This window comes from Neltuma alba, unplaced genomic scaffold (genome assembly GCF_004799145.2).
Source record: "Neltuma alba isolate B1F8T4 unplaced genomic scaffold, ASM479914v2 tig00012808_pilon, whole genome shotgun sequence".
NCBI lineage: Eukaryota > Viridiplantae > Streptophyta > Magnoliopsida > Fabales > Fabaceae > Neltuma > Neltuma alba.
The window spans coordinates 169,703-196,148 of record NW_021637205.1 but is presented as its reverse complement, the minus strand read 5'-3'; the positions used below and the strand labels follow the sequence as shown (position 1 = coordinate 196,148).

The 26,446-nt window shown below is 33.2% G+C and overlaps 4 protein-coding genes and 1 long non-coding RNA gene across 6 annotated transcripts; 3 read left to right on the top strand and 2 right to left on the bottom strand.

The window, feature by feature from the left end:
* Window positions 1–409: 409 nt before the first annotated feature.
* On the bottom strand, window positions 410–4,012 carry LOC114731248 (IQ domain-containing protein IQM1). 2 transcript variants are annotated; one of them, XM_028918388.1, is made up of 9 exons: window positions 3,954–4,012; window positions 3,201–3,695; window positions 2,985–3,099; window positions 2,655–2,720; window positions 2,415–2,503; window positions 2,233–2,320; window positions 1,827–2,057; window positions 1,606–1,707; window positions 410–1,055 (listed from the first exon to the last, which is right to left on the bottom strand). In XM_028918388.1, exons 2-9 carry the CDS (start codon window positions 3,617–3,619, stop codon window positions 561–563), a joined length of 1,605 nt encoding a protein of 534 aa, XP_028774221.1. In that variant the 5' UTR covers window positions 3,620–3,695; window positions 3,954–4,012; the 3' UTR covers window positions 410–560. The 2 variants fall into 2 exon arrangements, with proteins under 2 accessions (XP_028774221.1, XP_028774222.1); XM_028918389.1 differs by lacking the exon at window positions 3,954–4,012 and adding an exon at window positions 3,829–3,850.
* A 1,753-nt stretch (window positions 4,013–5,765) lies between these two features.
* LOC114731249 (IQ domain-containing protein IQM1-like) lies at window positions 5,766–9,562 on the bottom strand. The gene is made up of 9 exons (XM_028918390.1): window positions 9,506–9,562; window positions 8,751–9,245; window positions 8,535–8,649; window positions 8,212–8,277; window positions 7,972–8,060; window positions 7,790–7,877; window positions 7,381–7,611; window positions 7,160–7,261; window positions 5,766–6,620 (listed from the first exon to the last, which is right to left on the bottom strand). Exons 2-9 carry the CDS (start codon window positions 9,167–9,169, stop codon window positions 6,144–6,146), a joined length of 1,587 nt encoding a protein of 528 aa, XP_028774223.1. The 5' UTR covers window positions 9,170–9,245; window positions 9,506–9,562; the 3' UTR covers window positions 5,766–6,143.
* A 7,779-nt stretch (window positions 9,563–17,341) lies between these two features.
* Window positions 17,342–18,038, top strand: LOC114731229 (uncharacterized). Its single transcript, XM_028918364.1, has 3 exons — window positions 17,342–17,397; window positions 17,469–17,542; window positions 17,708–18,038. The coding sequence occupies exons 2-3, from the start codon at window positions 17,470–17,472 to the stop codon at window positions 17,962–17,964; spliced, it is 330 nt and encodes a 109-aa protein (XP_028774197.1). The 5' UTR covers window positions 17,342–17,397; window position 17,469; the 3' UTR covers window positions 17,965–18,038.
* A 3,018-nt stretch (window positions 18,039–21,056) lies between these two features.
* Window positions 21,057–21,806, top strand: LOC114731230 (uncharacterized). The gene is made up of 2 exons (XR_003738904.1): window positions 21,057–21,211; window positions 21,737–21,806. It is a non-coding gene; the product is annotated as an uncharacterized LOC114731230 (long non-coding RNA).
* A 32-nt stretch (window positions 21,807–21,838) lies between these two features.
* LOC114731211 (uncharacterized) lies at window positions 21,839–24,627 on the top strand. Its single transcript, XM_028918353.1, has 6 exons — window positions 21,839–21,842; window positions 21,914–21,983; window positions 22,083–22,141; window positions 22,687–22,836; window positions 23,341–23,580; window positions 24,608–24,627. The coding sequence occupies exons 1-6, from the start codon at window positions 21,839–21,841 to the stop codon at window positions 24,625–24,627; spliced, it is 543 nt and encodes a 180-aa protein (XP_028774186.1).
* Window positions 24,628–26,446: the final 1,819 nt, after the last annotated feature.

Genomic DNA, 26,446 nt, shown 5'->3' with positions numbered 1-26,446 from the left:
CATTAATAATCCATTTTATAACCTAAGCACTTATAAAAAGCATTATCAAGAAGCATATAAAAGCCAGAGCACAACTGTTCATCTTCCCTTCTTAGACTTTTCAATTCACCTTTTTTCTTTCTTTTTACTTTTTGTCTGCACTATCACCAGTCACTTTATACCATTCATACATGATTGAGTGATTTGATCGACACTCATTCATTCTTGCTTTCCTCTCACATACACTAAACATACTAATAGGTAGTAACCTTGCGCCTTTAATAATTCAAGTACATTTAATTTAAATATACAATTGGTAATCGCCTTCCCAAAGAAAGGAAGGACCAAAGTTGGGCGAAACACATCAATGAAGCCTAGATATCCAGATATTTCAACGAATAAAGCTATGAACAAATTCATGAAAAAATAAATAAATAAATAAAACAGGGGGCATTTATGGTTAAATACTCAACCCTTCCCATGAACCCTTCCTTTTCTTCTGACCCATCTTTGGTCATTTTGTAGGGTTCAGAGGCCTTTATTTATTCTGAAGGACCCCAATCCCTATAAGTCTATAGCCTTTAACTTGCTATTGCTATAGGGGTCCTTGGACTTGGGAGTCCCATATAAGCAATACTAGGGGACATCCTGAATTCTGGGCTGGGCCTTGGTGAAGGAACTGGGCCGTAGTTGCTTGGGCGTGCGGAATTGGGCCTTGGTGACAAATTAACTTGTTCCAATGCTCTTGACTGCAGGTGACCAGGATATTCACGCACACACCCAATCCTAGGCCCGGCACCAGTTGACCACTTGCGAGACAACCTCTTGGACACGTCAAACGCTGGGGCCTTTTCTTCAACCTTCTTGTCATCCCCATCTTCAACAACAACCTCTTTAGCATCCTCTTTATTATCTGTTGTGACACCAATGATATCTATCTCTTTACGATTATTGTCTTTGACATCAGTTGCGATGTCTGTTTGTGAAGTGGGACCCTTTACTTGTTTTGCTTCATTATTTTCAATGAATGAAGCAGTTCCAGTGAATGAAGGAGCATCATCATCAATTGCACACCTCTGTATTGACCAAGTACAAAAACAGGTATCCATTAGGTCATTCGTTCGAGATTCAAACTTCTTCACCGTTGAAATGATAGAAAAAGTTCTATGATTGATTCAATTTACTAAGGAGTGGTAGTCAAACATGTAGGTCTAAATTCTGTTCGTTTAAAGTGGAAAAATGACTCATTTCAATTATATTTTTGATGTTTGGCCAGTTAAAAAGCTATTCTCAATAGATTGGGATCATCCAAATCAACTGAACAATCAGAATTTTATCAAAATGAAGGTCAAAAGGGTTGGTGCACTAGTATAAGATTCAAACTTTTTCATCATGGAAATCACAAAACATTCTGAGATTCAGTTAGTTTGCAAAGAATTAGTACCCAAGTCAATTGCGAGAATCTGATTCTCTGCATTTGAAGCAGAAAAATGATTCATTTCAAGGAAATTTCTGCTGTTCAATCAATTCAACGGTCTAAGTTTCTTCTTCTATTGAAAGCATCCAAATTAACTGCACAGACGGAATTTGATCAAAATGAAGGTCAAAGAGACACAGTTTTGTTACCTTAACGGTGGAGAGGTCTACATTGTGCTCCTCAAGAAAGCTAATGAATTCTTTGAAGTTCTCTTCTGTGGGGAGGTAGTGCCCGCTATAGGGCCAAATAGCCTGAAATGTTTTTAGTAGAATAACAACACTTATAAGTGAATTTGCTTCAGGGAAACTACCAGAAAGTTAAAAGTAATAGAATGAAAGTGAATGTGCTGAGTGATATATTATGTTAGTACCTCAAGGGTACCCTGATGAGCTACTACGCTTCCTGCTGCTGTGGTTGCAGCTCCAGCCAGGAAGCTAGAATGCTGAAACAAACCCTTCTGCTTTCGTCCCACATACAAAGACCTTGTGGGGCTCAGAACAAATATCCATTCGGATTTATCATCAGTATCTAGAAGGCTTCCATTCTGTTTATACATCAGCTTGCCTCCTTCAACAATAACTTCATGTTCTTGCCTTTCTTTCTGCAATGGTGCCACCAACAATCAGCTATATGAGATACAGCAACAGCATTTTTCAGAAAAGCCCAGGCCAAATAAAAAGTGAATCTTTATTGCTAGGTTTGTTAGATATGAATGTAAATCTAATTCAAACGTATGTTTATATATACATATATATATATATATTGTGAGAACTTACTGGTCCAAGATACTTAATGCATTGGCGTTGAAGCGTGGACCTTGGACATTTCTCAAGATTTACTTCTCTACCTTCTCCAACATCCAACCTAAACGTAAGCCATCCAGATGCCTATTAGTTCCTCATCTACCATCTTCAAGGTAATTACAGTGAAGATATTAAATTTCAGAATGAGTTTTTACCAGTAGAAAAACGGTTGGGTACTTTGGCTTTCAAACCAGACATCATAATAGAGGTGCAGATTGCGACCATATCGATGACGTGGATCAATCTGTACAATAAACAAATAAGAAAGTAACATTGTCAATACTCAATAGATCAAATCTGTTGTAAGAGCTTCAAGGTCATAAAGGGTATCCTTCTCAGCTAACATATTGGAATAATGTGTAAGAACGGAGTCACAGGAGGTTTCAAGGTCTTACAGCTTCAAGCCAATGTTGCAGGGCTAGTTTTTGTGCCTTATCATCCTTGGACAAGCCTTTTCCAACCTGAGAGAAAATTCAGGTAGAAGCCAGACCCAAAAAAAATGGAAGACATTAATAAAGATATGAGTTAGATTCCACAGCAATCCAGATTCTCTGTAGTTATAAAGTAATTGATGTATTCAGATAGAGGTAAAGGAGAAAAGTGAGCCTCATGTGCATTCACACTTTTGTGTTATTCTTTCTCAAATGAATGATTTTACAAAGAGTCATATTCAAGCATGATGAAAGTAATTTATAGAAAATTGAATTTATAAGAAGATTCAATACCTTAGCTGCTCTTGTCCTTGCTCTTGCCCACCGTGACACCGCAGTTTCTTGTTTCGCGACATCAAAGAAGGATACAGAACTCCGTTTGAGGGCAGCAAAGTCTAGTGCCTTCCACCTAAATCCATTAAGAACAGCCAATTAATAACACAAACGACAGGAATTCAAGCAAATAATACGAACAAATCAAATTGTATTGCTTACACCGAGACTACTAACCAGAGTTCCTCCACCACCACCGCACAGTCTGCAAGGTTTCTTCTAGTACGGTAACTTCTATAGACTTTCTGAAGCTTCGTTGCAGCAGCTTCAAGCTCACTGATGGGTCTGGGTGAAGAGAAAATTACTTCCTCAGGGAGAGACAATATAGGCACAGTTTTTCTTGGTAGACAATCAGAACGCATGTTCTCTTCAATACTTGAACGATTTCCTTCAAGAATTACATTTTCAGGTCTGTGATCCTTCAACTTGCTTGAATTTCTGGTGATGTCTGATTCTTTTTTCTCTAAGCTGCTGCTTGATCTTAGAATCTTAGCCCCATCTTTGGAAGCAAAACCGAAGTTGAAAGACCGACCAAATAATGAACGTCGAACAATCTCTTCCCAGGCTGATAAGAGTAAGGAAAGCGATAATCCCATAGAGCTGCAGATGTACACAGAAGCTAGCACTTCAATTTGTTTGAGCTTTGAAGAAAGCACCCACTTATGTTGATTCCTGCCCAAATTGAAGATTTGTCAGACAAAGCAAAGTATGAGAATATATATTCAAATGGGTCAGAACTGAATTATCGAATCTTTTTGCCAAATAAAGAAGTTCTTGTCATCGTCTGTTAGAAGAGGAGAATCACCAGACTTCAGACTAAAGAAACGAGAAACAACCACAATCAAGAATGAAGTGGTATGTTTCTGAAGCTTACTGAAAACATAATAGCAAACAGCTTTAAAGCAAAATATCTTTCGGTGAATAATTTACCTTCCTCTTCCCGGATGACTGGTCAAGATATCAGTCTGGTATGCTCAATAGAAATCAAGTCCAACCCCAAAAAAAAAATGGTGGAATATTGACAAGCTCTGGGTCTAGGGCACGAGTTCTATCAAGTGTTTCGCGTCAAAAGCTTGAAAGACTCTTCTAACAAACATTTGCCGTAATGTACTTCAAAATTATAAGAGCTTTAAAAGAATAAACTATCAATTATATATTCTTATTGTAATAAAAAAGTATTGTAATTATAAAAATAAATAGTAATCTTAAAAAATATGGCAATGACAATAACTAGATATCACTTCTATGTATTGCGTAAAAGAGATGATGAGTTTCTCCAAAACTTTCACATGGAGAAATATTTTTTGAGTGAATTTACACTTTAACTTAAATAAATATATCACACTTCAATGTTTTGTGCGGCTCTATTTTCTTTCTTTGTTTTTTTTTTTTTTGAAGATTAAAAAGACCGATCCTATCATTCTAAAATTGGAGAAGGAGTGAAGGACTCACGAGATTAAATCCCTAACTCATCATTTACAAAGGAATTTCAATGTTTCTGGATTACAACATAATTGACTTCAACTCAGTAATTTAGGTATTGTTTGGAATAACTTATAAATAACATTTTAATTATAATTTATAAAATATAAGATAAGTATATAATAAGAGTTTTGTTTCGATTTAAATAAACTTGCATCTAAATACTTTTTGATCGCGCCTCCAAACATACTCTTAATAAAGATTAATCCTCCAAAAGATGGATGACGCATTATTTTAATTTTAAAAAGAAGGGTTAGAGTGAGGATTATATTATGAGTTTTGAACAGTTGATGAAGGTACAGGATGGCGTCACCATTGATAAAAAAGCAGCAAAATGAGGACGAAAGATGGCATTCGTTAAGAGGTACAGCGTAATAAGGGAAAAAAAAGGACCTACACAACAACCAATGGCTGCTTTTATCCTTAGGTTTTACCAGAAAGCCTTCAGCTTCATCTTCATCATCATCACTGATGCCAAACAGATTTTGCAGTCTTCGTATATACTTCCATCCTGATATTATAAATGTAAATTTGACTACTTGAATCAATATAATGTAACTGTATATAAACATATATAATACAGTCTACGTAATTAAATGATCTTTCATGGAATTTTAGGATTTAGCCCTGCAGTGTATCTATATATATTGGTGCAGTTTCAGCATAGTCAGAGACGTGCAGGAAAAAAGAAAGGAGAGAGAGAGAGAGAACTATGTCTGTCTCTTCCCTGTGTCTGGGGATGAAAAAAGCTGAGTCCTGAGTGAGGCATTTTTGGACCTTTGCAAAAATTAGGGTTTGTTGATGTAACGTAGATTTTAATGCAGTCATTTCGCATTACATATGAGTACCTTCTAGTTATTTTACTAGAACATAGTTAAACTATTCATATTATCCCATAAAAAAACCTATTCATATTATCTGGAAAAATTCTCAACTTACCCCTGATTAAATATATTATTTTCAAAAACACACTCTCTCATATTTAACTTTTTATCCAATTCATAAAAACTTTTCAAAAAGTTAAATTAGAAAAAAGATCATCAATAATCAAAAAGCATATAAAAGCCAGAGTACAACTGTTCATCTACCCTTCTTAGACTTTTCAATTCACCTTTTTTCTTTCTTTTTTACTTTTTGTCTGCATTATCACCAATCACTTTATATCATTCATAGATGATTGAGTGATTTGATCGACACTCATTCATTCTTGCTTTCCTCTCACATACACCAAACATATTAATAGGTAGTAACCTTGCGCCCTTAATAATTCAAGTACATTTAACTTAAATAATAAACTTATGAACTGTTTCTCTGATACTAAGAGGGGAAAAAAAAACATAACTTTTTGCCACAGCTCACATAAAATACAATTGGTAATCGCCTTCCTAAAGAAAGGAAGGAGCAAAATTGGGTGAAACATATCAATGAAGCCTAGATATCCAAATATTTCAACGAATAAAGGTATTAACAAATTCATGAAAAAATAACTAAATAAATAAAAGAGTGGGCATTTATGTTTAAATACTCTGCCCTTTCCATGAACCCTTCCTTTTCTTCTGACCCATCTTTGGTCATTTTGTAGGGTTCAGAGGCCTCTATTTATTCTGAAGGACCCTAATCCCTATAAGTCTATGGCCTTCAACTTGCTACTGCTATAGGGGTCCTTGGACTTGGGAGTCCCATGTAAGCAATACTAGGGGACATCCTGAATTTTGGGCTGGGCCTTGGTGAAGGAACTGGGCCGTAGTTGCTTGGGCGTGCAGAATTGGGCCTTGGTGACAAATTAACTTGTTCCAATGCTCTTGACTGCAGGTGAGCAGGATATTCACGCACACACCCAATCCTAGGCCCGGCGCCAGTTGACCACTTGCGAGACAACCTCTTGGACACGTCAAATGCTGGGGCCTTTTCTTCAACCTTCTCGCCATCCCCATCTTCAACAACAACCTCTTTAGCATCCTCTTTATTGTCTGTTGTGACACCAATAATGTCTATCTCTTTACCATTATTGCCTTTGACATCAATTGTGATGTCTGGTTGTGAAGTGGGACCCTTTGCTTGTTTTGCTTCATTATTTTCAGTGAATGAAGGAGCATCATCATCAATTGCACACCTCTGCATTGACCAAGTACAAAAACAGATATCCATTAGGTCATACGTTTGAGATTCAAACTTCTTCACCATTGAAATGATATAAAAATTTCTTTGATTGATTCGGCTTACTAAGGATTTGTACATCAGTCAAACATATAGGTCTAGATTCTGCTCGTTTAAAGTGGAAAAATGACTCATTTCAATTATACTTTTGTTGTTTGGCCAGTTAAAAAGCTATTCTCAATAGACTGGGATCATCCAAATGAACTGAACAATCAGAATTTGATCAAAATGAAGGTTAAAGGAATGGTGCATTAGTATCAGATTCAAACTTCTTCATCATGGAAATCATAAAACATCCTGAGATTCAGTTAGTACATAAGTCAATTGCGAGGATCTGATTCTCTGCATTTGAAGCAGAAAAATGATTCATTTCAAGGAAATTTCTGCTGTTCAATCAATTCAACGGTCTAAGTTTCTTCGTCTATTGAAAGCATCCAAATTAACTGCACAGACGGAATTTGATCAAAATGAAGGTCAAAGAGACACAGTTTTGTTACCTTAACGGTGGAGAGGTCTACATTGTGCTCCTCAAGAAAGCTAATGAATTCTTTGAAGTTCTCTTCTGTGGGGAGGTAGTGCCCGCTATAGGGCCAAATAGCCTGAAATGTTTTTAATAGAATAACAACACTTATAAGTGAATCTGCTTCAGGGAAAGTACCAGAAAGTTAAAAGTAATAGAACGAAAGTGAATGTGCTGAGTGATATATTATGTTAGTACCTCAAGGATACCCTCATGAGCCACTAATCTTCCTGCTGCTGTGGTTGCAGCTCCAGCCAGGAAGCTAGAATGCTGAAACAAACCCTTTTGCTTTCGTCCCACGTACAAAGACCTTGTGGGGCTCAGAACAAATATCCATTTGGATTTATCATCAGTATCTAGAAGGCTTCCATTCTGTTTATACATCAGCTTGCCTCCTTCAACAATAACTTCATGTTCTTGCCTTTCTTTCTGCAATGGTACCACCAACAATCAGCTATATGAGATACAGCAACAGCATTTTTTAGAAAGCCCCAGGCTAAATAAAAAGTGAATCTTTATTGCTAGGTTTGTGATATATGAATCTAAATCCAATTCAAACGTATGTTATATATATATATATATATATATATATATAGTGAGAACTTACTGGTCCAAGATACTTGATGCATTGGCGTTGAAGAGTGGACCTTGGACATTTCTCAAGATTTACTTCTCTGCCTTCTCCAACATCCAACCTAAACGTAAGCCATCCAGATGCCTATTAGTTCCTCATCTACCATCTTCAAGGTAATTACGGTGAAGATATTAAATTTCAGAATGAATTTTTACCAGTAGAAAAACGGTTGGGTACTTTGGCTTTCAAACCAGACATCATAATAGAGGTGCAGATTGTGACCATATCGATGACGTGGATCAATCTGTACAATAAACAAATAAGAAAGTAACATTGTCAATACTCAATAGATCAAATCTGTTGCAAGAGCTTCAAGGTCATAAAGGGTACACTTCTCAGCTAACATATTGGAATAATGTGTAAGAACAGAGTCAGAGAAGGTTTCAAGGTCTTACAGCTTCAAGCCAATGTTGCAGGGCCAGTTTTTGTGCCTTCTCATCCTTGGACAAGCCTTTTCCAACCTGAGTGAAAATTCAGTTAGAAGCCAGACCCAAAAAAACTAATAAAGATATTATGAGTTAGATTCCACAGCAATCCAGATTCTCTGTAGTTATAAAGTAATTGATGTATTCAGATAGAGGTAAAGGAGAAAAGTGAGCCTCATGTGCATTCACACTTTTGTGTTATTCTTTCTCAAATGAATGATTTTACAAAGAGTCATATTCAAGCATGATGAAAGTAATTTATAGAAAATTGAATTTATAAGAAGATTCAATACCTTAGCTGCTCTTGTCCTTGCTCTTGCCCATCGTGAAGCTGCAGTTTCTTGGTTCGCGACATCAAAGAAGGATACAGAACTCCGTTTGAGGGCAGCAAAGTCTAGTGCCTTCCACCTAAATCCATTAAGAACAGCCAATTAATAACACAAACGACAGGAATTCAAGCAAATAATACCAACAAATCAAATTGTATTGCTTATACCGAGACTACTAACCAGAGTTCCTCCACCACCACCGCACAGTCTGCAAGGTTTCTTCTAGTACGGTAACTTTTATAGACTTTCTGAAGCTTCGTTGCAGCAGCTTCAAGCTCACTGATGGGTCTGGGTGAAGAGAAAATTACTTCCTCAGGGAGAGACAATATAGGCACAGTTTTTCCTGGTAGACAATCAGAACGCATGTTCTCTTCAATACTTGAACGATTTCCTTCAAGAATTACATTTTCAGGTCTGTGATCCTTCAACTTGCTTGAATTTCTGGTGATGTCTGATTCTTTTTTCTTTAAGCTGCTGCTTGATCTTAGAATCTTAGCCCCATCTTTGGAAGCAAAACCGAAGTTGAAAGACAGACCAAATAATGAATGTCGAACAATCTCTTCCCAGGCTGATAGGAGCAAGGAAAGCGATAATCCCATAGAGCTGCAGATGTATACAGAAGCTAGCACTTCAATTTGTTTGAGCTTTGAAGAAAGCACCCACTTATGTTGATTCCTGCCCAAATTTAAGATTTGTCAGACAAAGCAAAGTATGAGAATATATATTCAAATGGGTCAAAGAACTGAATTATCGAATCTTTTTGCCAATTAAAGAAGTTCTTGTCATCGTCTGTTAGAAGAGGAGAATCACCAGACTTCAGACTAAAGAAACGAGAAACAACCACAATCAAGAATGAAGTGGTATGTTTCTGAAGCTTACTGAAGACATAATAGCAAACAGCTTTAAAGCAAAATATCTTTCGGTGAATAATTTACCTTCTTCTTCCCGGATGACTGGTCAAGATATCAGTCCGGTATGCTCAATAGAAATCAAGTCCAACTCCAAAAACAAACTCAAACACCCACTAACTTAATGGAAATGATGAGACTGTCAAAGTGGCCTCTTGTTTATATATACACTTCCCGGAAGAAGAAAAACATGTTCCAAAGACGGGCCTTCAAATGCGTGTCAAAAACTGTAAAATGAAAAAAGGGCAGTCGTTGAATTCTACAACGAAACTTCTGACCCATCTTCGGATAGGAAAATAATGGTGGGCAGTGGTAATATTCAAAGTTTACTTTCTTCTTGTTTTCTTTCCGCGTTCAATAGCCACCGGTGGTAGTTTGATGAATTCAAAGCCCGACCTTTTTGGGATTTCCAAATAGATATTAGTGTTTAGTTTATATTTTTCCCCCCTTCGACTTCGGGGACCATTTGTACAGTGTCCATATAACGCAAGCGGGTCAAAGAAAGTAAGCTTTGCTGTGAGCTTTCCTTGAAAATTCAGGAATTGGCTTTTGATCCTCGTCGCGGGTTGGAATTTCGGAGCCATCTCTTCAGTCAAAGCGTGAGGTCACGTGCCGTGTCTCTCGCGTCCCGAGGAATGGAGCTGCATAACGTCAACGTGGACATTGATTTGCTAGTTACGTAATGTACGTCGATTGTAATAAATTTTTAGTAGCAGTACGCAAACAGCTCCATATATAATTTTTTTTTACTGAACAAGTTTATCATTACAAAATTTATTGGACAAGAATTTCTTTTTTTTTTTTGAGCTGATTTGGACAAGAATTTCTAAGATCCCAGATTTTTGTCTCCAACTCATTTTTGCTTTCTTTAATATAAGAGTTACCTAAAACTAATTAAATTAGTTAATTATAATAACTATGAGTTAACTTTCATAAACTATCATTTCTAATCATATGTATTAAAATCATTTCTTAATTAAAAATTTCTTACAATTAACAAAGATATTTTTTAAAAAAATCATAAATTTAAGAGATAAAATAAATTAATATTTTATATTTAAGACCAAAACTAATCTCCCAGCTACCTTTTATATAAAAAAAGAAAGGTAGTATAACCTTTTTTTTTTCCATCTATGTATTTATTTATTATTATGTTGACTTTGCTTAAATGAGGTATAATATATATTAAATAAGGATAAAGTTAAAAAGTTGTTGAATTTTAAATAAAAGTTAATAAAATTTAAGGTTTTTCTTTATCCGTGTGAAATATGCTAAAAGTGACCTATAAATAGGACCACAAGAGCATCTTATGATCTCCCTGTATATTTCATTTCAACATCATTTTCATATTTAAATTTTATTTAATTTGAATTTCTTAATTATATCCTTTGATTTAAGTTTGCCCATTTATTTTATTTGATTTTAGATTAATTCTTTAAGTTTCATATTAGTGCAGTCGATTTAAACATGTTTACTCCTAGTATACTGCTATAAGAGAAATAAAAAATTAAAAGTAATATCGATACAACTAATAATTTTATATAAAAAGTTATTGTGCTATTTATAAATAGAATGATAAAATATAGTAAACTTATATCCCAATGTCATTAAATTATGCTTCAACTTGGTGATAACACGTAAGTGTGTACCAACCAGTAAGTCCTACCTAAACCCTTAATAAACACGAAAACTTTTAATGCTGTCTATTAAAAGGGTGACAGCTTATTGATCGAAAATCAAAGTCAAATTTTCATCTAAACTTATATTTTTTGTGAGAAAGACTCTTTTTTTTTTTTGACCGACCACTCCCTTAAAATGGTTTAATTAATTTCTATGAATCTTTTAGGAACTATTCTGAAATTAAATTATCGTGTGAAATGATACAATTATTATCAGCGAAATTAGTTTTCATTATTTTAACTTCTGATGTTATTTGTTAAATTAAAATTCTTATTAAGTGATTATTGTTATTGATATTTGGTAAGAAATTTTTATAAAATTAGTAGTGACTGTCTTTATTAATAATACATTAAATATATCTTTATGTGAGACCGACTTGTTGCTTTCTTGTCTAAAGATTAGGTTCAAATTATGGAGGCATACCTTGTTTCCTTTTATTCGTTTTTATATAAAAATATGTGGAGGTCATTTATTATTAAATGTTTTTCCTTTTTCCAAAGATATTTTTTGGCCACACTTTTTTTTTATTTTCCAAATATTCAAGTCTTTCATTTACCTCCAACCTCCAAAGACTCAATTGTCAATTGTCATATTTTCAAGCAAGAAAATTGATATTTTATAAACTAGTATTTATTAAATCATAAGAATTTAATTCTGAATTCCTTTTTTGCCTTTTTTGTACTAGGGATCTTGCCATATCGACTTACTTGGAAAAAGGAATCCTAAATAAAGTTCATCTCTGTATCCCAATATCGGAACCATCCTAATAAATGGTTTTGGACTAAATTTTTTACACGTAACAAGTCAACTTATATGGTTGTTACAATAGTAAGAGTAATAATAATAATGACAATAATATAATAATAATAATAATATAATATATATTATTATTATTATTACTATTATTACTGCTGCTGCTGCAAAACAATTTGCCAATGGCAAAGCGCGTGGGTTTAATATATTACGTGGAATAATTATCGGGAGGCGGAGAATAAATTATACAAGAACTAATTTGTCCTCTAATTTTTGGAATCTAGCCCTTTTTTCCTTTCTTTTTCTCTCTCTTTTTTTTTTGAGCCAACCAACCTAACCTTTTCTTTTCCTTTTTTTTTTTTCAAAACCACGTGTTTTATCATCAAATTATTTTATTTTGTGGTAAAGTTGGATGGTCAGCTTTTAATTCCTTCTTCGTGCTTTCCTGGTCTCTAGTGTATATGAATGAATGGATAAGGTCCAAATGGGAATAGTTTATTCATTGGCAGTCAACTTTTTTTTTTGGGTTCAAAGACAGGTTTATTTAAAAAGTGAAATGGTACATAAAGTATTCACACCTTTACATGATAAAACCATGGAGAATTACGGAAAGATCCCAGAAAAACAAAACAATAACATAAGCTAAAAAACTAATAAGAGCAAAATTAAAGGCTTGAACAGAAATATATGCACCCCTGAATCAAGAATGATTTATGGAAAGCTAATTGATATAAAAAAAATTAATTAGATTAATTATTTATAATAAATATGCTATATTGATTCCTCTTGATAGTAATATATACATACATATAAAAAAGGAGAGAAGGTAACCATAGGACACAGGCTATTATGCTATAAAATTACACAAATGTCATTATCTTCTTTTTTGGGCCACCTACGTACATAAATGTCATCATCAATTTATCATCTCATGCATGATGGTATTTCTTTAAATATTGCGGCAGGGAAGGGCAAGGATAACAATTAATGCGTTGCTTTCTTTAATTTGGGGATGAATAGTTTTTTTTTTTTGGCCAGCAATTTGGGGATGAATAGTTAATGCATTGTTTTGATAAGAGCCATCAAATGATGGGCATGTTCATGTGGTCCGACCCTTCAGCTTGCTCGCCTCAGCCTAAGGAAAAATGCTCACTCCGATCGGAGAAGGCTAACTGCGGGCGGGTCGGGTCTAGAGCCGGAAAAACAGGCCGAGTCCGTCGAGCCGACCTGTTTAGGTCCTGAAATTATGAGGGTCAGGCTTGATATTTTTTTTTTTCAAATGGGAAATAAGCCCTGGAGGGCTGAGGGCTTAAAAGAGCCAGTCCTGAAGGACCGTGAGCCGACCCTTTTAAGCCATTTTATAATTTTTTTATATAATTCTAATGTTATTAATTTTTTACATTATTAATAATATTTCAAATATTTAGTTATTATTATCATTTTAAAATTAAATTTAGTGTTAGACAATAATTTATCCAATTAAATTTTTAAAAAATGGGTTAATTTGGATTTTAATAATGATTTGATTTATATTATATGCGTTGATATTTTTAAACTATATATATTTGATAATAGAGTATTTTTATACTTATATTACTTGTGATTGTATAATTTGAATTAGAAATTCATGAGTTTCAACAACAATGTTTCTCACATTAAAGTAAAATAATAGCTAGATTGTAAAATTTAAAAATAAAATTCCTATAAAGAAGAAAAACTTGATATTTTTGTTACGAAAGAAAAGCATACTTATGAAGAAGAGTAATTAATTATAATAATGATGAAGTTTCAAAAGATTAATGATAGTGTTTATTTATTGCACAATTGCACTGTAAATAAAACTTTTGGATGTTGTTATCTTGTTAATGGATGTTTTAGATGTTCTTAGATGTTGATGGATATTTATATATGATGATATTTTATATTTGTGACTTAATTTTATTGATATTTATGTCTTTTTTTAATAATTTTATTGGGTTATTTTTATTTTTTATAAAAAATATGATAAATATAAAAAATAGTATTTTTTTTCTTAGACGGGTCAAAAGCCCGCGGGCCGGCTCTAAACCCTGTAGCTTAAGGGCTGGACCTAGCAAATTGAGATATTTTTAAAATTTCAGTCCTGGAGGGCCAGTCCTTTTAAGCCCACCAACCCTGAAGGGCCGACCCTGATTCCCACCTCTACTCAGGTCATGTGCAAGGCATGTTACTCTGCTTGTTTGGCCTTATCTAAAATATATATATATATATATATATATATGAATATATACTCTTTTGATTCTTAATATAAGACTTATTTAACTAATTTGATTAGATCAAAAAAGTTAAGTAAGTTATTTAATTATAAAAAATATGATATGTTTCTCCTAAAACACTATAATCATCTTCTTTAATATCTCCCTTGTCTCTTCTACTTAATTATAGTTGAGGGAGTATCGTAGGAATAATTTAGAAAAATTAATAAATATGAGAAATATGTTTTATATTTAGGATCAAAATCAACTTGACAGTTAGGTCTTATATTAAAGACCGGAAGAATATATATGTATATTATAATAATATATGATTTAATATTACTATTTTATCTATTATTTTTTTATCAAAACAATTATCTCCCCTTTTTCATTTGCCACTCGTGCATGGAGATTTTTTTGCCTATATGTATGGCGTTACCACTTGGGCAAGAAAAGCCCACCCTCCCTGTTTTAGCCTATCAAACCCTTTTTTTTTTGAGCTTGGAATGATTAGGGCTTTTATGAGTAAATGTCAAGCTGAGCATTAAGCAAGGCCAGTACTGCACAAGTGCAGTCCTAACAAATGATGTCCATTATTAATTTGACCACCTCTGTGTGTGTATGAGTATGTGTATAAATATCTATGCATCTATGTACTTTACTACTAAAATCTTGTAATATCTGGTGAAGCTAAAATGGATCAGGCACATTATTCAGAACCAAAATCTTGTGATACCCCATGAAGCTGAAATCGGTGTACATTATTCAGATAAAATTGAAATGGGCAGGGGGTACATTATTAATTATTAACATGCTATCCATTAATGACCACTTCTATCATTAATTAGCCTTTTTGATCACCCCATCTGCATATTTTAGCATATATGTAGGTTCGTTCGTCTATATAATAAATGTGAAATTTAATTGTCCTATATTTCACCATATATCACTCTGGTTTTTATTATAAGTTTTTTATAGAGAATTTTTTTGTTTTAGATATAAGTCATTTGTAAGATATTTAATTATATATTTTTTTAATTTTATCCTTATTTAATTTTAGTTGGAAAGGGATAAAGAGAAAAGAGAGTTAAAAATGATTTGTAAATGTATAAAGAGAAAAAACTTTAATCAAAATAATTTTAAAATTATTTTATCAATTTACTATATTTTTTATATGTGAGAACAAATTGTGAGTGACTTGTAATAAAAATTGGGGTGGTACACTCCAGTTCTTTTTACAATAAATTTGAAACCTAAGTATTGTTAAATTAATTGGGATTTAAGTGACATTTCCTTAACTCTTGATCCCTTCCATATTCTTTTGTTTTTTTTTTTTCAATGAGCTTCTCTATGTTGAGGGAGGGGGAAGGCAATGTAAATCACATGGTGAATCACTTCAATTACTTCATCAATAAATAGTTGAGCTTTTCATATATGAATAAAAATTCTTCTATAAATGAAAGGTTTTGATTTCGTTTATAAATATCTAGTCATCAGTGATTGTCTTTTTAAATAGAAAAAAATAAAAAATACCATTAAAAAGAAAGCATTGGTAGAAAAATTTCTCATTTTCTTTGGTAGTAAAGTCTTGCGCTATAAATGCATGAGCAAGTAAAAGAATACATGTGTTGAACTATTAAGGAAATAATAACCCCTAAATAGGCCACTTACATGGCGCTTTAGTTTATTAACATGGCATCAAGGCCTGAGTTATGGGCCTCCATGGATTTGATCCTTTTCTGTATAGATTTGCCCTTTTGGGCATCATTTTGGGCCTCCATAGATTTGGCCCATGCTTGATTTACAGCCCCAATCTCTTTAGACAATTATCCTTTACTAGGTCCAAAGCTTTCTGGCCATAAGTATGAGATCGAACTTGTGATGATCGGATCAGAACATGAAATAGAAATAAAACCTAATAACGACAAGTTTCATTTAGATGACATGAACAACGGTTAACGCATGCCAGAGAAACACACAAGTAACCATGCCAGCAAGGGACAGAAGCTGCCAGCAAGGCTAAAAGATCATGAATGTCCCATTTAACCAAACTATAATATTGAAAAAGTAAAGTAAATAGCAACTAAATTAATAGCAAATACTCTACTAGTCCTATTTATAAGATAGAGAGAAAAAAATATTTTTGGATTCTATTTATAAGTCATTTCATTAAATTTTTAGTATTTACCTTTAATTTATTAGATTATAGATAATTATTTTTTTAAGGAACCAGTTTTAGTACTCATCACAGTGATAAGCACCCTAATGCTTATCAAATCTCAACCATTTAAATTTAATATGGATGATTGAGATTTAATTTTTTATATCTGTTTTTTTTTAAATTTCTTTAATAGATAGATAATTCAAAATAAATGTAATCTGTTAACTGTAAGTTTCTAAAAAAATAATTTCTTTATTTAAAATCATTAATTAAAAATTTTAAATGTAAATCATTGAAATTGTATTTAAATAATGTAGATTTTATTATAACGATAAGCATCATAGTATTTATCACTGTAATAAGTATCGAAACTTTTTTTTTTAAAAAGATGTATATATTAAATAAGGATAAAATTAAAAAATTATTATATTTTAATAAAAATTTAATGCAGTTTAAAGTTTTTTGTTTGCTTGTTTAAAACATACTGAAAGTGTCTCATAAATAAAGTCAAAGAAGTAAATATTATGAAATTGCCTATATTAAAAATGGCCAAGGTAAGAATGATATCCATGTTCAATGCTATATACATAATTGAAAGATAGACATAAAGATAGCTGATTTCTATTCTAGTCACTAATTCATGTTCAAATATTATCAACTTTAGATAAATGTATATTTAATAGTAGCAAGTGTTTTTCCCATCTATATTATTTGGAACTGCATCTTTATCCTCTTCCACTCTACCAATCAATCACATTATAAACTTCTGGGCTCTTTGAACACCTTTTCTTCATGGCAAAGTCGCCGTGCAGAAACGTGCACCATTACAATGGAGCATTGTTCAAGGTTCAGACACCGCTCTGAGACACAGGAACATATGGAAGTGGCGAGAGCAGCCGAATCAAAACCCACTTTCTATAACAATCATTTTCTTATTTTGAGTTCCACTGATTCGTCCTCTCTCTTGTATGTTTGATGCAAAGCCAAACCCAAACCGAGTCAGATCCCATTACCTTCCAGGACTTCACGCAGACGCTCAGACAGCGTCAGCAAAATGCCGATCCACCCGCTTGCCACGTGTACCACCTTCGGTGCCTCCTTCTCTTCTCTCTCCTTCGACATCTCCTTCTTCTTCTATCATCATCATTATTGTTACGAACAGGATGAATTGGTGGCATAAGCTGAGACGAACTTGGAGTCTTGTCCCTGCTCTGCTCAAACTTCGCAGATCTGTAGGTGGGTTCTCCTAAAAATCGTAACTTTCAAGTCTCTTCCTCCTCCTTATGCCCCCCCTCCCCGGGTTTTAGTAGTTTCAAGTGGGGATTGATAGAGGAGAGGATTTGTTGGAGGAAATTATTCTGGTATGTTTGATGGGATATATGGTCTGTTTTGACAACGCAGGTGGTGGCTGCGGCAGAGCAGGCGGCGGCGATGGAGGTGGATTGGTGAAGCTGAGAGATGAAGTGGAAATTTGTGGTTACAGAGACGTGGAGGTCATGTGGAACATGTTGGGCATAAAGCAAACGGAGAAGATAGAAGGAAGAGGAAGGGTGAGAGTGAAGATGAAGTTACTGAAGATGAAGAGGAAGAATTGCAAGCGTGGCAACAAGCCACGACCTGTTTGGAGGCTTTTCTTTCGGACCAATCACACCCCATAACTTCAATAAGAAGAAGAAGAAGAGGGACATCTAATCGGAAGCAGAGTGCAGAGTTGATGAGCAAAATAAAGAAATGTGACTGATTCGTACAAGTATTTGCATGCCAATCAGCTTAAATTCTCAACTTCTATGGAATTTTGAATGAAATACGTTTTAGATCTTTTCTGGCAAATCTTGCAGAGATTAGAAAATGTATTGGTGAATATGCTTTTGATCTTGCACACCAAAGCTCTGTTTTGCCAAACTAACCAATCGTTCTTGGCAAAGCACTTTTTTCTATTCAATTTTGGAAGCAAAAAGTTACTTTTGGAGAAGCCTACCTTCCATCCAAACAAGCACATGAACATTTCTCAGAAAGATCAATTTAGATAACATTTACTTCTTCTCATAAAATGGATGACTAAAATAGTATTCAAAAAGCTATGATTTTTATTTTTAATTCTTGTCATGAATAATATAATTCAGAGAAAACAAAATTTCTGTAAAAAGTTAGGCAAGAAGGAGGGTTGGGCATAGAGGACCTCCCAAGAGAAAAAATGAAGATGTTATATTGAAAACTTGTGAAGAATAGAGACACCCTGTGGGTGAAAGCCTTGAAAGCCAGGAGGAGCGCATAAAAAGGTAGCTCTTCCCTGGTTTGAATATGATCTTGGAAGAAAGATTGGTAAAGAAGAAAGTACCTCCTTTTGGATGGACGTTTGAGCAAGTTTTGAAGTTCCTTTTAATTGGTCTGAGACGTAACCAGAAACTCCCTGTTGATATAACTGAAAAGGATTCAAATTATTTGCTTGATGCACTTTAGTCAAAGATTGCCAGAATGCGTTTGAAGCTGTTGATGGTGAAAGAAAGCCTGATGATATTATGAGGTAGGCTTTGAGTAATATGAAGCACCAATACTTCAAATTGCTTGAGCACGACCTACATACGTATATGGAAAGTTCGATATGTATCCAATTCATAAACTAAACAGATATTCCAGTCATGTTTCAATAAACAAGTGACGAATCTGCAATTCATGAGCATACATCCCACAGGAAAAATGAACAACAGGAAGACATGTTGTGGGGTTTAGAGACAAATGACGAATCCAAGAATTGATTAATGGGGAATAGGATATATGGGATGTGATTTTGTCTCATTGGGCTTATGAACTATGAGGCCCTTTTACCCCAAAAAACAAAACTCCGTAAGACCCAATTATTTTTCAATCATAGCTCAATTTTGTTCTTCGGACCCTCCATGATTTTGCTTGTTAACAAATAAAATTAAAGATTTTGAATCTTATGGTGATGTGTGAAAAATTGAAAACTTTGCTGGTGAATGATCTGTAATTAACTTTATAAACACTTTTTAAATCTAAAGACAAGCCTTAGTTGTTGTGAGTTCTCAAAATTCAACTCATTTAAACTGTTTTTTTTTATCAAAAAAATTAATCAAACTAGTTTCTCACGATATAATAAACAAATGTTTGAATCCAGCAGAGGCGCTCACATGTACTGTGGATAACACACAGTACTAGGGGTGAATATTTAGTTTTTTGATTTGGTTTTCAATGATAACCGAATTAATTGGAAAATCGAATAGAACCAATTTTAAATACCGAATCCAAATCAATTAACCAAACGAACCGAAGCCAAATCAACTGAAATCTTTCGATTTGCTTAACCAAAATATATAAATGTGAAAGGTGATTTTAGATTAGAAAAATAAATAAAACACAATTATAACTATTAATCAATCATATTTTATTATAATAATATTTATTATAACCATATTTATACAGGCTCATTGTTTAAGCTCACATATACCCACACACATACATATTTATTATAAAAATATTTATTGAATTGATTTTAATCTTAAATATAAGACCTATTTATTGTATTTATCAATTTTTTTAAACTATCCTTATGATATTCCCTCAATTATAATCAGGCAAAAGAAGGAGAAATGATATTAAGGGAGATGATTATGATGTTTTAGGAAAAATATGTCATATTTTTTATAATTAACTAACTTACCTAACTTCTTTAATCTAATCAAATTAGTTAAATACTACTCCGTCCCTAATTATAAGAATCTTTTGGCCAAATTGCGCTTTTTAAGAAAATAGTTAAAATTAGTTAAAAGCAATTAATATGTAAAAATATAATTTTTTTTCCAAATATACCTCTAATGAATGTAAGAGAGTAATAATAAGATAAATAGAGAGAGAATGTTGTTTTCAATGCAATATATGAAATTTATTAGGGGTAAAATAAGTAATAATGCATTAAATATTCAGACAAACTCAAAAGGACCTTATAAAAAAGGACAAATCCATTAAAAAAAAGGGGATCTTATAATTAGGGATAGAGAGAGTAGATATTATATTAAAGATTGGAGGAGTATATTATATATATGTATTTGATTTTTCTAGTATAACCAATTTCTTTTTCCAATAATGGAACAGAACACAAAAAACTGAATTGTTAAAAAATAAAAATCATATAATTAACGAAAAACTGAAAAAACCGAATGAAAAATCGAAATTGAATCTGATTTAATTTTTGGTTAGTGTGGGTTTGCCCATCCATAATATTACCTCCAGTCCTAAATATAAGAGTTGACTAATTTGAAGAGATTAAAGATATAAGTTAAGTTAGTTATTTGTAATAAATAGGTATCATCTTTCCTAAAATATTTTTGCTAATCAAGTGTATTGGCTAGAACTACTATTATTAGAAGGACTGTCTTAGGAAAAAAAATGCACGAATATAAGAAACAAAATATATTAAAATCTTATATTTAAAATCAAAATAAAAATCAAATAAAATCTTATATTAAGAATTAGAAGTAGTTTATGTCTATGTGAAGAGACCCCTGATAATCTGTCTTGATTATGGACTGGATGTTCTTCTGCAGTACCCACCCAGACAACTGAAAACACAAAAGCAAAGAACTCGTATTTGGCGGGTCAGGACCAACTACCAAGTACTAAGCGTTGTCTTAACCCTGGAACCTTTCGATCTTTTAATATCTCTTAAACCCGTCTGTGACAACTCCTTCTGATCTGCCCTCCCCCCCCCGGGTCAGACCTTCTGATCTGTCTTGAGTCTTGAACTATTGCCATATTTCCATCATTGCATTAAAAATTTAAAATTGCGCAGAATCCCACGCCGCAAAATCCCGCTCTACTTTTTTTCCTCAGCCGGCTATAAACTTCCCATGGCCGATTCCAAATCCAAGCCAACAAACTCAGCCTCAGGTACGATTATGGCGAATAGATTATTAATTTATGAGTGATTACTGTTCGAAATGAAATGGGAATTAGTTTGATGTGCGATTGCTTGTATTTCGTACACACCTATTTATGTTTCTGGAGTATTTAATCCTGAATGAGTGTTTTGTGGGTTCCGTTCTTGCAAAGAATGAAATGAAATTTACTATGCAAGTTTGAAGAGAGATTGGCACGTAGAGAGGGAGGGACTGTATTTTGGAAAACTGAAACACTTGAGAAGATACAATTATGTGTTTCTTGTTTTGATTTTATTGCTGTGGCGGGTGGGTCCTCTCTGTCCAATCAAGATGGGATGTTGAAGGATTAGGTTTTTCCTCGTACTGTAATAAATTATCTGTGTCTGATCATGAAGATTCAATGAGTCTAGTTTTAATTGGATTAAAATCCTAATAGCGACATGTTCATGTTTTCATTCAGGAACAAGAAAATTTGACTCCATGTGAATACCTAATTATCTAGTATATGGTTGGATGATTTTCTGTCTGCTGGCAGGTGAAAGGGAATTAAAAGCACCTAATTTGCTTGAAAGAGCAAAGGAAGAATTTGAGGCAATAGCGCATCACAAAAAATCAGACTCCCATCATAGAGAAACTAATGGGTTGAAAACTAATAACAGCAAAGAGAACGCCTCAATAGATGATATTAGGGCTCCAAATGTTTTTGAAAGAGCAAAGGAGGAGGTTGGAGCTATTGTTCAGGGGCTCCATCACAAGAAACATTCTCCAACCCATGGCAAAAGGTTGAAATTACACCCTCTTTTATGATTGTGCCTTTCCTTCTAATCGAATTTGACCTGTCTGATTTCTTCTTTTGTTTTGTTCTATGATATCTACTATAGGGATGAAACTAAAGTGGCAGAGTCCAAAGATAAACAGAAAATCCCAGGTTCACCTCAAGGTATGCTTTTATGGTTAGAAATGTTCCTCTGCTTAGTCATTTCGAGATTAAGTACTATGAATTAATGGTGTCAGCATTTGTGGAAGTAATTCTTTGCTGTTGAAAGGCAGTGAGTTGGTGTTGTAATTATTTGGGGATTTTCTTTTGTGGAAGTTATATGTGATTATTATGATGTTAGTTTCCTGTTTGATTAACTAAATATGCGAATCGGTATGGAAGTACTGTATACACCTGCATTTTTATTATTGTTTTATGCTTCCTTCAGATGCCACACTCTGTTTTCCAAGAACCATGCAAGTTATTCCATGATCCTTTCTTGTGTTTTCGTGTTAAACCGCTGTATAAAAGGGTACCAAAAGTGGAGTTCAGTTCCCATTTTAGTGAAAAATGTGTGTACCATTGTATAAGTATAAAGAAGGAAGATATTCCAACACTTGATTATGGTCGAAAGAAAAATTTTCCTTGTATGTCACTGAAAATCACTGTATCAGCTATAAGTCTCTGAGTTGGCCAAAAGTGTTTGGATTATTTTTGTTGTTTGGCAGAAAAGAACGCAAAGAAAGGAAATATTCTTGTGAGGGCTAGGGAAGAAATTGATGCTATTATCCACCACAAGTCACCTCACCGTCATCACAGAGAAACTCACGGGTTGAGCGATGATATTGACGAGAATACCCCTAATGATGAAGTTAAAGGTCCGACTGTCTTTGAAAGAGTGAAAGAAGAAATTGAAGCTGTTGTCGAAGCAATCCACCCCAAGAAAGAAATATGACAGTGTTCCCACCTCGGAAGTATTTGGGTTTAGCGAATAACATGAACAGTGTATATCTTACTTTTAGGGACTGCTTGGGTTTAGTGAAAAGTGTTTTTTAAAAGCACTTTTTCGTAAATCAAAATAAACTTCTTCGTATATTTATTTTCTGTACCATAAAAATATTTTTAAATTATGATTTTGATTTCATTCAAATACTTTTTTAGTGTGAGAAAAAACACTTCTATATTTTATTAGATAAAATTCTTCTTACATATCTTTCAGAAATTTACTTACAAGCCCTACATTGTTCTCCTCTTCCTATCACTTTATTGCATCCCCCTTCAAAGCCGATTCTTTTTCAAAGGCCAAACTTCTTGATGTTTCTCCCTTCATTGTCAGAAATGCCAAATCTCAGGTCATCGATCTCTTTCTCTGGTGAGCTCAGGTCAGATAAACTCCAACTCAGTTCTGGTGGCTCTTTTGGACTCGCATTACATGGAACTCGCTGAGTTTGTGGAGAAGTCCATGCTCTTGCAGACGCTGGAGGGTACTGCCAGCAGCCACAATATCACCATCTTCGCATCCAGTAATGAATGGGAGATAAAGGCCAGGGATTTGATGGGTCTTGAAGGAGAACCAGTGTGTATTTGGATTCTGGGGCTTTGGTTTTTGATTTCGGCTCTGTGTATGCATGCTACGCAAAGTGTGGGAATGGATGATATTGTTTATAAGTTATACTATGTGCAGATTTATATGAGTACAATCCATATTCAACACAAGTTTGTTCAATATTTTTCCTATGCTCAATGAAACATTCTCTTGAGGCTGATGAAGATACAGCCGCCCCCCCCCCCCCCAAAACAAAAAAAAAAAAAACCACAGCCAGAAATAAAAATGGGTTTTTTTAAGATGTCTCTCACCTATTCTCTTAGGACATTTAAATTTTCAATCATGCCCATTTGGTCTCGACATATGGTTAAAGCTAAGGCTCTTAATTTGGATTGATAATTGAACCAATCAGGACGGTGATTGTATGTAAATCATACACAATTTAATAGTAAAACAGAATTATTATTGAAACACCACCATGAAGAACAACTTTTTTTTTCTTTAAATTCAAAATGACAATGTTTCTAATTTAGTAAAGAGAAAATGACAAAAAAAAAAGCTGAAAATTGTAAATCCCAAATCAGGTTTAGGACGTGTTTGGGTAATCCCAAAAGCACTTCTCAAAAGCACTTTTTTGCAAATCGATACAAATTCTTTTACATATTTATATCGTATACCGTAAAAACACTTTTAAAACCATGATTTTGTTTCTATCCAAACGCTCTCTTGGTAACACAACTTTATTTGGTATTAATAAGTCTGAATTTGTAAATAACAACAAATTTTTATTGACATTCTTTATTTGATATTTTCAAAAAATTCCAATTTCTTTTTTTGTCATTATTCCTTTAGTAAACGGAGACAAAAATTCAATCCAAAAACTTTTAGCCAAACAGGCTAATAAATAATTTACTAGTTCACATAGTTTAACCAATAGACTCAAGTTAAATTTTAGTATCATGATTAAAACATATGAATGACTAGAAACCCAAGCTGACTTATGGATATAGGAGTTTGAATTATGTTAAAACCATCAAAAGTATTAATAAAATTTATGTTCACGCTTGTACATTGGCAATTGAACCTCAATGTTCACGATTCAGATGCAGTTACTGTGGCGTAATAAAAACCATCCAAAATCTCACTCAGCAAGCATACCTTTTCAAGATCTCTTGATCCTCAAAGGGTTAATCAAGTTGTTGCGCAGTTGCACTTTGAATAAAGAAAAATTTGGTTGAAAGTCTTTGTTTAAAAATTTAATTGGTTAAAAAGATCTAGATTTGAACAAGTACAGTTATGATCCATAAATATAACTTTTCTTTTGTTGTGTGAAACATATAATTAATGATGTGTAATAAAATAAAAATAAAATCTTTCATACTCATGCAACCGATTGGTATAAATGGAATCAATGTTAAAGAAAAATCAACAATTTCACATCTTATTTATGAAAGTGTTACCTATTATACTTTTTAAATTACTTTTGCAATAACTATCATGAAAAACCCGTTGTATAGATGTATTTTTTTCATACTAATAAAAAAAAAAGAGAATTAACATGAACTCTCACATGAGCAATTTAATCAGTAAAAAATCTCACAGTAAGTTGGTAACATAGGCTCCATACTGTTCACTTACTATGAGATTTTTTTAATGATTAGATTACTTATACAGGAATTTACAGTAATTGTCCCAAAAAAAATCACACATAAACATGAATTGAGGTGAGTTGGTATCCCAAAACTTGGTGCCTGAAAATCAGCTTCAACTTGTGCTAAGTGATATCATATCACAAAATCCAATATCCAACTTTTTGAGCCACCCTTATAATCTACTGCGTCCGACATGAATCTGGATACAATGGTCGACTGAATAATAAAACTTTATTTTAAAAAAAAAACTAATTTATTTTTATAGCGTCATTTTATTAAAAAACTAATTTATTCCCAATTCCAATAAATTGCACTTTGAGTATTGAATTGGACACTTGACTAAATCCATCTTCCCTTTTTTCTCTTTGTGTGTCAGCTGTATGTTGGGACTTGAACTGCCTTCTTGGTGAAGGCACAAGGCTAAGTTGAACAACAATTGGTTCCTAAAATGTCTAAGATTCTCAAAATCAGTAAATATGCAAATTACTTTATTGTAGTGCACTTCAAAAGTCAAAACTAACTATAATATTCAATGATCGAAAATTTAATAAACTCGTGAACTAGATGGTTGGTTTAGTATCTCATTGAAAATGCAACTCAAATAAAACAAGTCTGATTTTTTTTCGTAATTAGTAAATTACACTAATCATCAACTACCTTTTTTTTTAAAAAAAAATTATGGGTTATGTTCAAAGTTACACTTGATGAGTGTGAATATTTATTCATAATAATGTTAACTATTTTTATTGTATGAACCTGTTGTTGTTTTCTAGATTTGTAACCGCATGTTACTCACTTCTAAAACTTTTTTAGTAATTAAATTAATATAAAATTACGCACTGATTTTTCCTAATGCAAAGGTCCAAGAAGGTCTGAAGGTGTGATGAAATTGACTATAATTTAAAAAGTTTAAGAAAGTTAGTAAGTTACTTAATTATAATATTTTATGATCTATCTAACATGTTTATATACTCTCTTTGATTTTTAATATAAGAGCTAGTTAACTAATTTGAGTAGATTAAAAAAACTAGTTAAATTAGTTATTTGTAATAAATAGGTATTATCTGTCTTAAAATATCTTTACTAATTAAATTGGCTGAAACTATCATTATTACAAGGATTACCTTGAAAAAAAAAAGGATAAATATGAGAGACAAAGTGGATTGAGATCTTATATTTAAGACCAATATAAAAGTCAAACAAGCTCTTATATTAAAGACCGGAGGTAGTATATCATTAGATTATATATCAATTTATAAGTAAGGTAAATTAGTTTAAAAAAATGATAAA